The sequence below is a fragment of the Tympanuchus pallidicinctus genome, unplaced genomic scaffold (assembly GCF_026119805.1).
Source record: "Tympanuchus pallidicinctus isolate F22 unplaced genomic scaffold, pur_lepc_1.0 scaffold15, whole genome shotgun sequence".
Lineage (NCBI taxonomy): Eukaryota > Metazoa > Chordata > Aves > Galliformes > Phasianidae > Tympanuchus > Tympanuchus pallidicinctus.
In genome coordinates this window covers 32,023,409-32,036,558 of record NW_026294669.1, presented here as the reverse complement: position 1 = coordinate 32,036,558, position 13,150 = coordinate 32,023,409, and the positions used below count along the sequence as shown (strand labels likewise).

General features: G+C 39.8%; 1 protein-coding gene across 13 annotated transcripts in view; it reads right to left on the bottom strand.

The window, feature by feature from the left end:
• The window catches only part of UNC80 (unc-80 homolog, NALCN channel complex subunit), a 118,856-nt gene that overhangs the window by 59,094 nt on the left and 46,612 nt on the right, over positions 1-13,150 (bottom strand). For 8 of the 13 annotated variants that reach the window (XM_052675075.1, XM_052675080.1, XM_052675076.1 and 5 more), the window contains 4 exons: positions 7,635-7,847; positions 5,456-5,627; positions 2,874-3,007; positions 745-910 (listed from right to left, as the gene is read on the bottom strand). In XM_052675075.1, coding sequence (XP_052531035.1) covers positions 745-910; positions 2,874-3,007; positions 5,456-5,627; positions 7,635-7,847 — 685 coding nt within the window. The remainder of the gene's footprint in view (positions 1-744; positions 911-2,873; positions 3,008-5,455; positions 5,628-7,634; positions 7,848-13,150) is intronic. The other 5 variants (XM_052675079.1, XM_052675085.1, XM_052675082.1 and 2 more) reach the window with 1 other exon arrangement.

Sequence of the window (13,150 nt, the reverse complement as noted above, 5' to 3'; positions counted from 1 at the left end):
TACAGGTGACTCCTGGCAGTTTAGTTTCTACTTGCAAATTGAAATAATGACTGTATATTGTATTGCAACACTTGTACCATCTGGTAGTACGTGAGTTTTGCATGAGATGGCTTAAAAATGGAAACAATCTGCTTTTCTCAGCAAACACAGTGAGCTTGAGGTTTGCTTGTACAGTATACAGTATGTTGGTAACATTAATCTGCTAGCCATCAAAAGCCACGTATGTGTGTTTTTTTCATGTGGTAGCAAAGAATTCAAGAGATCAAGTGATCACCCACTAATTCCATGAGATGCCATGACTTCCAAACCAGTACAGATTTTCACAGAAAAATCCCAATATTCCCTCCTATCTCTGGTTTTCACAAAATAAAATAAAATAAAATGTAATCAGAATAAGAAACAAATAAAACCACCTTTGATCTTTATTTATGAAGCGTATCAAATAGTGATGCTTCTAACAGCATGGCACTGAGATACAATTCCATGTAAAACATCCTCCCTTCTAGAAATCTTGCAGTGCTCTCAATTGGTTTCAGTCATAGCAGTGCTTTGTATAATTTAAGATCTTTGCTTCTCACATTCGATATATTGAAACCTGAAGGCAAAAAGCATCTCGGAAATGATTCAGAGCCAGGTGACTCCACGGCCTCCTGCTTTTTAACACAGTCTATGCAAATGAAAACATAAAATCAAGCGCCACTTCACAAGCCTGAAGAATACACAAGCCTTGTTGTGCCAACAAACCTTTTTTCTCCTCGAAGCCAGCCTCAGATTTGAGGGTATGGCTGCTGCTGTGCAGGGAATCCTTTGAATCTTCATTTTCATCCAGAACCCCAGCAAAGCTGATTTTTCTTTCATACCTGTGCCGGTCCATCTCAGGGTCCAGACGTAGCCTACAGCTCTCCAGGTCCTGTTGGCAGCATGTAGACCACACAGATGTGCAACCAGTTTGAATCACCATCTTTTTCCATTACAACCATAGAAACTTCAGGAAGAATGGTTCAGATGACTACTTATTTCTGGATAAAATTACGTAGGCTCAAGAGGTCTCTTACTGGAATTTCTATACAAACTCCTACTGATGTTCCTGGGAACTACCTGGAACATGGCAAAGTCTATTATTCTAAGAGCTGGATAGGGGGAAAAAGAAGAGTTTGGTCAAACATATTCTAGACTGAGTGTGTTGAAATGGACTAGCTGATACTAGTCTATTTCATGCCAGTGGAAGGCCCCAAACAATCTGCAGTCAGCTTTGCATCTGCGTGGAAAACGAACACAAATGACTGTCAGAAAAGCTAGCAGTTGAGTAGAACAAGGGAAATATTTTGACTTTGCTCAACAACAAAACCTGGGATATAATATATAGCTCAAGTAATGGCTTGTAGTGTATTTGGCATTAAAAATTTCCATGTTGATAGCTTAAAAAGTTATCCAACACAAACAGTTTAGGCAAGAGCTTTTATCCTGAACAAATCTCAACCTAAGCCACAATAGCACTACAGATACGTTCCCAGGGTACGGTCAGAGTTATCCCCCTTGAAGTGTTTCAACACGTGACTCCTCACTGCTGTTTGTCAACGTGTACACATTGGAAACTGCTGTCCCCACAAAACTAAACGACAAAATGAAAGACATTTTTTCAGTGCATCACACAAAAGTACGTATTTCCATTGATCCTCATTAGCCACCATATTCTTAGCTTTAAGACAGCTACTTTGCTGAGATGAATCCTAAATCCTTCTATTACCCTGCTTTTGGATGTAGCCATTTCTTACATAGCAAAAATATCAACAAGGTGTTTAGGAAGACTCATGCTGAATTTCTCTGTGCTTTTTATTACTGCCATTCTTACATACCTGGGGGCTGAGTCACTTCTTCATAGTTCAACTACAGCCTTTGAAATCAGCCTCAAATCCTAACTACAACAACGCTGAGCCATCACCCTTTCAAGAACGACTGTTATCAGCAAAATTTGGCCCTTCGTTAACAAAAAGAACAACAGTAGGGCTAAATCCTCTGCGCTCTCTTAGAAATCTGACTTTTCACTCTTCCCTCAAAAAATGTAGTCTGATTTCCCGAGGAAATTATGCTTACAAGATCATACTGCTTATGAGTCATTCTATGTTCATCACCTCTGAATTTGCTGGCCACTTCCAACATAACTTGACAGAAGACAGCTGACAGAAGACAGCCTGCATATTTCGTGAAACAACAGGTTGAAGGTGATGTTAAACGCATTAATTGACAGAAGAAAATCCATATAAGAATGAGCTGCCAGAAATTATGAGGTTCTGCCATTCGGAAAATTAGCTGTCACCTTATCAGATGCTTAGCTTATTACTCATGCTAATATTTGCCTGTGTCTCTCTTAGTCTCACGGAAGTCTCGTTCATTCTTTGCTTCTTTCCTTTCTTTCCTTTGTTCCTTCAATTCTAACGATAAGACAACAGAAAAACTGCAACCATGTCAAAGAAGTGCACGCTCTAAGCTTCTGCAAATGCTCTGCCAATCATCTTCTCTCCTTTCTCCTAACTTCTCTGTTGAGTGTCAGCTGACACTCTTGATCAGCTATGTTGCACTTGAACTGTCATTTGTTGCACTCTCAGGTCCTCCAAACAGTTTCTCAAGCCGCCTGCTGCTTTCTCCACTTTGAAACTTCCTTGGACTTCTAAGACATATTCTGCTTCCCTAGTCTTACCTTTCTAATTGGCTCATTTGATGCACGCTGCCCTATCTTCCTAACAGACAATGGCTCCTTTCCCTCTGCGTCAGACGTTCCTTTGAGTTATCCCAGCCTCTCTCTCCTCAGAAAGGCACAGAGCACAGTGACTTTGCTGGCACATCTCCCTCTCCTGTTCCTATTGCCCACTTACCACAAGAGGCTCGGGACGTGGCCTAGGCATGTATGGAAAGGTCTCTCGAAGGAAAGTGGTAATCTCCAGGAGGAGCTGGCAGGCTGCCATTTTCAGCGCAAAAGGACAACAACATTTGGTAGGATTCACAGTGCCTAGGAAAAAATATTTCTATGGTGAGCAAGGAGATGATGCAAAACGTTGAACCAGAACGTGATGGACGTTTTTATGTATGGTGCACAATACAAGCTGCACTAAAAAAGGAAAATCCAGAGTTCCATCTATGCTACTCTTCCTACACTAAAAGGATCATAATAGTACAAATATCAATCCATGCATTTACTGGCACGTGGCACAGTGCCAACACAGTCCAGTATTCTCCAACATATCACACAGTGTATAGTGAGCTATCTACTAAATTAACATGATCTTTCAGTATTTTATACACCTTCTCATTTAATGCTGATACAAGTGAAGAAGTAGATATCCTTCTGTCTCTTTACAGTTCTGCATTCAGACAAATCTTCTGCAATACTAAACGTAGGAAAGTTTCTCAGCATATGTATGGAATTATGATTAGCCAGCAAAGTACTGCATCTGTTACTAAGAACTACCCTGATAACTGAAAAATGCAGTCTCCTCCGAAATCGAGCTTCTTTATTTGTGTGCACTGAAGCCAAATGCCATTCAAAAATAATTAAAGAAAAAAAATAATCCAACTGCATATTCAAGTTATACATTCAAATGCTTAACCTATAACAAGAGAAGGGAAAAGGGATGACCCAAATACTTGAAGTTTTGCTTGACTGAGTCTAGACTATCAGCTTCAGAAGTCCTACACTTCATAAGCAATCTAAGCTTAAAAAGTATGAAACATTCTTCAGTGCTTGATAAATTTTAAAAATGCTAGTTAGGATTATGAACAGTACAAAAAAAAAAAAAAAGTATTTAAAAAATTAGTTGTGATAATGATGAACTGCAACCATCTTTTAGTGTTACCTCATATTTACCCTCTCCAGGAATTATAGAGAAGTTTGTTTTTGCTTGCTTTCTCTGATGTATAATCTAACAACTTTTTGCAAAGAAACAGTCCAAACCAAACAAGAAGGCACTGCCAGCATCAGATAAAACCAGATTAATTCTATGAATCTCATTAATTCCTCTGCACATGCTATGTGTAGTGAAGATGGACTCCACACGGACTAAAATAATCTGAGCTGTTAAATAGAGATGAGCTGCATGGTGTAATGGAAAATCCATCAGCATACTTTATGCTCCTCGGTCTAATTCCTTTGTGCACAGGGCAGCTTCTGGAAAGGTCTGTCTTCCACACAAAAGCTGACTGGATATCTTCTATCTATAACATGGTTTTCAGGCAAGCACTTGAGCTTTTATGTGGCTTTCTAGCCCACAGCGTGTTCTGTTTGCTCACCTTACGCTGCCTTGTTAAAGCAGTTCCATGTCACCCAGTATCAATTGCTGAACAGGGACAGAAAGTCTGTTCCATCACTTCATTAGAGGAATGTTCCCCACCTTTTAAAAGGCACTCACGGTACAGGAGAGGAAGAAATTGATGTGCTCTCTCCTGCTCTGGATATACCTCCTGAGGAGCCAATAAAACATCCAGAACAGCCACCCACACTCGTATTGCTTCTAATGCTGGCACACCACAGAGTAGCACATGTGAAGGTCTAAGCTCAGTGTTAGTACCCATTTGATATCACTTCCCACAAATGCCATTTCCACCTCCTCCCCTTAATCCCAAAGCCGACCTTCACGTAGTGATAAGAACAAACCTAGGATCACAGCAGAAGAAACCAGAAGATACATAAACAGTGCTAGCACACTACATCCGTAAACAACAGTACATGTAAACAAGAAGTGGCACATTACAGCACAGACATATATACAAATGGTGTCTGGAGAGGACATAATGTTTGTTATCACCTTCACCTACACCCATGACGGTATCTGTTTTGACTGAACTTCTTTTGCTTCACAGGCTGTTATAATCTGCATATCTGTCTAGACTTCCAGAATCAGTGATTTATCACCACCCTCCCACCCTTACGTACACACACACAGTGTGTATTTTAGTTGTTGGTACACAGGTTTTTTGATGATGCTTTTTATACCACTGTGCCTTACTTCTGCTTGAGAATCAGGCAAATATTTAGTGAAGTCAAGATTTAAAAGCCTTTGGCAGAGCTGTGCCAAGACACATCAGGTAAGGAGATCATTCTTCAAGATTAAGAAACAGAAAAGCAGGTAGTCTTACAAAATATTTTGGCAGAAATAACTGGAAACAACGGGAATCTGAACCATTTTTGGCACTGAGATGGCAGCAAGACTCAATAAATAAATCATTCTGCACATAATTGCAGTTGCCAGTATACAGGAATTGCAACTCACTATCTGTTCTGCCCCCTCCTTTTTCTTCAAAGTTTCTCAGTACCGCTATCCCTCTATCATGTTGTACATCAAGGCACAGAAAGAACAGGGAAGGAAGCTAAGGCGGAGGTGAGGGACTGGGAAATACAGCTGAGTGGCAAGAAGATGAAAAGAGAAGAAAAATTAAGTGCTCCTAAAGCAGAGGTTCTTACAAGCGGGGGTTCTTGTAGTAAAGGGAGTCTCCTTACTGTCATCTAAAAAGTCTTCTTCCTCATCCTCCTTTCTCAGGCGCCTCTTGGTCTCCTCATCATAAATGAGGCCCAGCAGGTTGGCAGGGCTCTCACTCTCAGCGTGGCACAGCTCGTTGAGGCGGACACCAATTGCCTGTAGACAGGGAGAAGAAGAAAGCACAAGAAGGTGAGGATTTCAGCCCAACCTTGCAGTCTGTGAAGATGTTCCAATCAGAAGATAGCATACTGGCTTCACATTTGCTGTCTGCAAAATGCAGTAAAATAAAGAAAGGAATAATAAGAGAGCTTTTGCTACCAAAAGCATTATTTGTTTCCCCGTGATCTTTTCAACCAAATTTTGCAAACTGCCTTGTTTCAGGAGGAATTTTTTTTTGCACGTCAGGTTAAGTAGCAAGAGAAGAAATGGCACAGGATAGGCAAAAAGTGATTAAGTCATTATCTCGTAGGAATTTCTTATTCTCCCTCCCTCCTATAGGTGTGACAGATTTGTGATATGCGTTTTCACTGAGAACATATGTCTTCAGTTCAAGCAACTATCCTGCCACTTAGGGATCCAGCAAAAATCCCCCGTTCCTCCACATGAGCTGCATGCTTGTGGGAAAGTCTGCTTTCATCTTCAAAGGAGCTGAGAACTTGCTCTATCAAATAGCAGTTTTGTGCTCCTCGTATCTGTTGTAGCTTCCACTGAAATAAGTGGGAGGTATTACTTTTGGAGTGACCTACACATACAACAAAGACAGGCAAAAAGATTTCTAGTGAATACTGTTACGTTCTCTACAAGAGCATTGACTGTTTATTTGTTGCTAGTTTGTCAGCATCCTTATCAGCACCTAAGCAGTCCTTGCGTTGCTGTCAGCAAAGCTACAGATAAGGATGTGTTCGCAAGAGGTTGACTTTCCTGCTAAGACACTTCAAAGGTTTTTTTGTTGTTGTTGCATAAAGGTAAAGAGAACATGGACAAGAATGTTAAGTTTTATCCTGTGATAATATCACTTTGATAGAGAGGAAATGTTTTTAACCTTGAAGTTCTAACCAGCACTTGTCATTTAGCTTCCTTGGTTTAGGGATGGTTTCAGAGAAAGATATTAAAGAGGATTTCTGAATCTTCCAGAAGTCAGACTGATGATCATGCAAGCGCTGTGTAATTTTCCTCTCTCAGATGAAGCAAAGCAGAAACAAATAAGCAGTCACAAAGAAGTAGCATTTACAGCTGTTTTTCCTTGTTATTCAGCAGTTCCTGTGAACTCCAGCAACAAAGAAGTGGCTAGATTCTGCTACACAAAAAGAATAAGGTGTTATTATATTGTGGCTTGCAAGCTGATGCAAATAGTTGCCAATCTCAGCAATCTGCACATTGCCAAATAAACTCCACGTCTCTCAATTTTTTCCCTTTCATGTTTCAGTCTGTTGAGGAAGAAATGGTCTGCTTGCATCTGCAGAGAGCAATGATCTATCACATATGATTTATGCTATTCTCCAGCCTTTCATTAAAGCAATCATACACAATCCCACAGCACCCTACCTAAAGACAACTGAATTCTTATTATGTATTACCTGTATTATCCTTGGTTACTTACTTACTTATTCTTAAATGTGTGAAATGTCTTACAATAAGCAACACATCTTTAGCAGGTATGGGCTTCCAAAGAAACTGCAAGTGCACTGACAGGACCAGACCGTGCTATTGCCTTGCTCACATACTGCCAGAGATCACGGTCAAATGAAACTTGAAGAAGCCAATCTTTTTAGATGACATGCAGTAGCTCTGCAAAATTCCTTGCCAAAGAATTTGTAAGTGTGCAAAAAGAAGTACGTCAAAGAAATCCACTGAAGGTTATGAATACACAACATCACACCTAAGCTACAAATCAATATATGGAAGCTAGATAAAATCACTGCTCCTACTCTTCACTAAGCATTCACATGTGCAAAGTGATGGAGACGGGAGAGCGTGCCAAAAGGATCTTGTGACTGAACATGGTAAGGACAGGGACAGTGTCTCCATTACATCCTAACAACATAAATTTTGACCACAGCTGATCTTGGCAAGCTGTGAAATGCAATTTGGAAGGGAGGCTTGAAATTAACTTCGCGTTTTGGTTGGTTCTTAAACGTAAACAGAAGAGAAACAAGCTCTTACATCTCCCCACTGGTAGAAGAGCTTAGCTGCATTCCACTGCAGTTTCTGGTTCCTTTTGTTGCCAACAATAGGAGAGCGTCCACGGGACAGGCCTTTCTTAGTAATGTTCACATGGTGGCCCTTCATCCACTCGGGCCAGTTGCCACGGTTGCAGCGATGAACGAAACGTGCACACTCGAGGAACAGGGCTGCTCTCGCCACTACAGGAGCTTCCTGAAATGTTTGCAAAAAGCCACTTTAAATACACCCACATTCAAAACAATAAATATTAGGAGGACTTCGTGCTTTTATCAATTGATTGTAAGCTTGCCATAGTGTCACACAGACTGAGCAATCTCTTCTTCAAAGCCTGAAACCAGGATCTCTTCCTCAAGCTAATAAAATCAAGGCCCATAACACTGAGCAGTTACACTTAGTTGAATCACCAGAGGGGCAAAAAGAACCACGTTACAAACAATCTTCTGTTTCACTATCCCTCTATAATCATTTCTTCCAGAAACCACCCAGCTACCAGAAAGCAGAAGTGTTTATAGGACGCTTCTACTGGAGGAGTGACTCATATTTTCTTCTCACCTCTAGTAGGCCTGCAAAGTAAGCAGCACGGACATATGAATCCTAGCATTTGTCATGTTATGTTTTGCTTGTGCAGCTCGGGGTGGAAGCATGAATGGAGGCTTGCTGAAACTAGGAAAAGTGCTGTTTTGCACTTACAATAAGCAGATACAAAGAGTGAAATGCTCTACTGGCATAAGTCAGCAGAATTTCACTGACCTAATTGCAATAGCTTTAGCAAGCACATACAATCTAGTAGTGAAACTTAGTATCAACCAGCTGAGATCCTTGTATATTTGCCATGGGGACCCTCCACCCTCAACATGGAGGAGAAATTTTCTTTAATGGGAGCCATAATATTGAGCATACCTTTGTCTGAAATGGTCCAATAGGACCCAAGTTGGCTCAACACAGAGCACTTCTGCGACACACAAATATGTTCAAAAATGGACACTGTAATTTGTTTCCTAAAGGGTGGCTGAGTCTTACAACTTTCTTCCCAGCAGTCTACAGCTCTGTGAAAGTAACATCTTAACTGTGGAAAATGACTAAAAGTGAATAGTGCTCCTTATTTCCATTTGATCTTCTCCCTCTTTTCCTGTTGCAGCTTTCACAAGCAAAAGCCCCCAGGCCATCAGGTTGTAAAATACAATAACAATAAAACAATGTCCACATTTCACAAGCTGGCTTTGAAAGGTCCCTAGCAAGAATTTCAGAGAGTACAAAAACACGTGTTCCACACACTGAGATGCTGCCAGCCTTAATGAGACGATTTACACAGATGAGCATCTCTTTATCTTCCTCAACTCAGGTCCATGAACAACAAATGGTCCCTGAGATCACAGAAGATGGCCCGTAGTTGGTCTGTACAACATGATTAAATAGTGTTTCCAGTAGTGCTTTAATCAAAAGTTGAAAGCAAATTTTCAAGCAATGCTCCAAGAGTTTGAGAACTGCTCTAAGAAATTATGTACTACAGATAAACTTAGAGAAATTAATCCTGATGGAAAAATGGACAGAAATAACTACAGGATGGAAAAAAAAATACACCTTCTCGAAAATACTGTAAAAGAACAAAAAGGGAGGACAGATTTTATGTTGTCCATACTAAAAAGAAAACACACATAAACTGCTTCCTGATGCATCTTGTTGCTGCTTAAAGCTGCAGGCTACTATCTTCCTTCATCCTTTGAATAGAATACAGGCTCTTTGCTTGTATTTTATTCAAATGATGGAAGAAAACAGCAATGTTTTAGTCATTCACTGAAGTAGGAAGTACATTAATGTTGACCCAAAGTTCTGACCAGGAAGGCAGAAATCTTCAGTCAAACACCGATCAGCAACCGAAACAAAGCTAACACCTCTCACATTACAAACTGCTTACTGTCCACATGAAATATGGAAGACAGATCATGTAAAACTTCTTGGTCCCGTTGTTTTCATTCTCACACCGTAAAACCTTATCCAGACTTGGAGACATTAATTACTGGGAAAATGAAGTCCCACCTTTGGTATCCTGTTTCAGTTCACTACTCATAAAAATCACGATTTCTTAGTAGACAGGAATCTTGTAAAGATATACGTTCTAAAGATTACGGAAGCACTCAACTAATACAATTAAGGGAGGGTATCTAGGATAGGGGGTGAAGGGCAGGAGGAATGTGGCTTAGCACAGGAGTTCCAAATTGAGAAACACTGGAATGCCCCCCCGCATGAAAGAGGACTTCCTGAACATCGTGGGGCATAAGCTCCTCGTGACAGCTTACCTGAGGCTCAGTGTAAACTGAAGCAGCAGCAAGAGAAAGATGAAGATGTGACAGAATGAACAGGGATGGATTCACACCACAGAGAAACACATCACAAATGGAGAGAAATGAATCAGGCAGGCGATGCATAGCTGAAAAGAACACAAGTTTCCACAATCACTGTCAAAACTTAACATAGCAGCAATACTCTCACAAGCTGGTCCCTGCCTGTGAAACAGTTCACAAGTCCACTTTTAACATTAGACCTATTATATCATTTTGCCTTTTGATTTTTTTTTTAGTACTGTCTAAATTGACATAAACGATTCCACCACTTAGCAAAATTTCAAGCATTCCCATTCCTATTCTTCAACAGATAACCTGACTTGTATTAAAGTAGCAAAAGCAATGACCTGGGTGACGGGGAGCTAACAGTGAATACATCTAGAAATTTGTAACGTCACATTACTGATGAAGTGTAGCTGACTGTGGAGAGCTTTATGAATGTGGAATGCTTAGGTTCACTTTTGTCTTCAAGTACAAATAATTTTACAAGACTAACCAACCAGTCATAATTGTCCTTATGCCCTCTTCTGTACCCTGCAAGGCACTTTGAGCAAAAAACAATTTCTACTGATGTCTTTAATAAGAATAAATACATAAATAAATAGCAAAATAACAATGATTTACTTACAAATCAAGTACATGTAAGTGCTCTCAAAAGATGTTGACTGGATAGCTCTGTTTTGTTGAGCCATGAGAAGTAGCCAAGCTCATATACTGGAAACAGGCCACAAGCAAATTATTAACCAAAGTCTAAAAGGATTACCTCAAAAACGTTAGTTGAAATCTTTCATGCCCAAAAAAGGTAAAATGCATATGACTCCTTGCTTCTGTTCCCAGTCTATTACGGAGACAGCAACCTCTGATTTCCTTTCAGGTAAAACGTCCTCCCATGGACAAATATTTTTCATGCAAACATGAACACGGGAAGAACGCAGCCTGCCTAAGACATTTGATGACACAAAGTCAGGAATATTGACTAGGATTCTTGCTCTTGCAGCTTAGATTTTGCTTCTGCACTCTCATGACTTGATAGATTCTTTCCCAATGCAATCCTACCATAAAGCAGTGCCAGTACAGCATTTCTAGCAGGATAAAAGATACACATGCTAGAACAGAGTAGCTCATGCACGTTAAGGATGCACTGGGAAAGTGCAATAGTGCTAAGTGGCACCCATTGCTGAACTAGTCAAAGGAAAGCTCGCGCTTTCTGACACGAGTCGTTTATAATCAGAATCCTAAAGGTTGGAGAAGACCTCTAAGATCATCTAGTCAACTGTCCACCTACCACCACACTGCCCACTAAACCACATTCCCAAAGTACTACTCTGAGCCTTTCCTAATGCTTTGGCTACTCGCCATGGCTACACAAAACAGAGCTATCCTAACAGATACCAGTCAAATTACAATACTTGAGGTAACTTCTTCATACAATGCTACACAGTGTTTTTTTGGAACCCTTTGCAGAAACTTACAAAACTGAAACATCATATTCCTTGCCCACAAAGCTTCAAAAGTTTCTTACAAGGGAAAAAATACCAGTTTTTTTTTATTGCAAAGCGTGGATTTCAGTTACTGATGAACAGTGATGAAATTGTCTGCAACATATTATCAAGTGTCATCAAATGTTTGCAAAGCCATAAATTGCTTGCAGTTGTATAACATTCAGTCAAGGATGGGTGCTTCTGGGAAAATACATTAACTGCACGATTTCTAACCTGAAGTAAACCCTTAATTTTAAGTATAAACAAATCAGTACCTCCATAAGGGTACAGCCTTTGTTTCACTGCTCTTATTTCTGAAATTGCTGTGGCAAATCTTTGTAAACAACAAGGCTAACCAAAGATCTTTAAGTTTGTAGAAGATTGGAAATTTTGGGTGCAAATCTGCATTAAAAAGCATGCTGGAAAAGTTTACAAAGGAACAAAAACTAAAAGCATCTTGCCTTTAATTATTTTTAAGGTTGCCATAGCAACTGGGCTGGACGCATATATATTTTTTATTTGTATCAAACCTGATTCCAACTATTACTTCAAAAGCCTGAAAACAGAAATTTAAAAAAAAAAATAATAAAAAAAAAAAGGTTTTCTGCTGGATGTGCTCTACTGAAATAAAATATGGGAATTTTCCATAGCATCAGACTGTCATTAAGAAACACACTGATATGACAGTAGCTGCCATCTTCTGAAACCCGCAATGCATGCGACGTCTTAACTTCCATCTATCTCCAACATTCTGTAGACAAAATGGTAGCTAAGTAGGTACTGGTAACAAGTTTGCATCATCTTTAACTGCAGACTAGAAATCCAGTCCATCTAGAAATTCTGATCCCAGAGGTGTAGGCTCTTATTCACATCCACAGCTACTCCAAAATGACACACCGTGTGCTGCACCTCACACAATGCAGAGAAAATATGCAGGTGAAGTAAGATGAAAACATAGAGAAAAAGATCAAATCATGGCCACTGAAATGACAGACTGGGGTTTAAGCTGTTTCATTCTCAGATTGCGGAGAACAACGGAAGACTACAAAAGGAGCAGGTTTCTATGCATTCCAACAGGTGTCACAAACTTTTGCCTTACAGCACACAGTCACTTTGTGCTATCTTCTAAAGGACAGTTTGTTCAAGGCAGCTTATCTGGCTCCCAGCTACTGGGTTGCAGAATTACAGACTCACATGCATAAAACTCCTTGGTTGTGTGTCATTACACCCTCTCTGAGATCACACAGTAGAAGCCCAAGAAAGAAAAGCAGCTATATAGTATTGCTTCTCTACTATCACACTTGCAGCCACAACAGCAAGAAAGGCCAGAGTTTTAAAATATTCTCAGTAAGTATTCTTCATAGCAGATCCTGTGTTACAGTTCTGCCTTCATTAGACAATCGTAGACTGATAGCAAATATAGAAACACAGAACGTAAATCTCCAAAGTCAACTTGTCAGAACAAAACTAAAATTCACCCAGAAATCAATTAAGATATGCTGATGGTACTGACCTCCCTTAAGAATAATGTCAAATCCCCTGAAACTTTTTATGAATGTATTTGTGTGTATGAGAAATGCAGTATAACAGATATATGCTAACATAAAATACTTCTTTTTAGAGGCTAGACTGAAATCAATATTACTTTATTCACTACAATGTATTTTTTTTA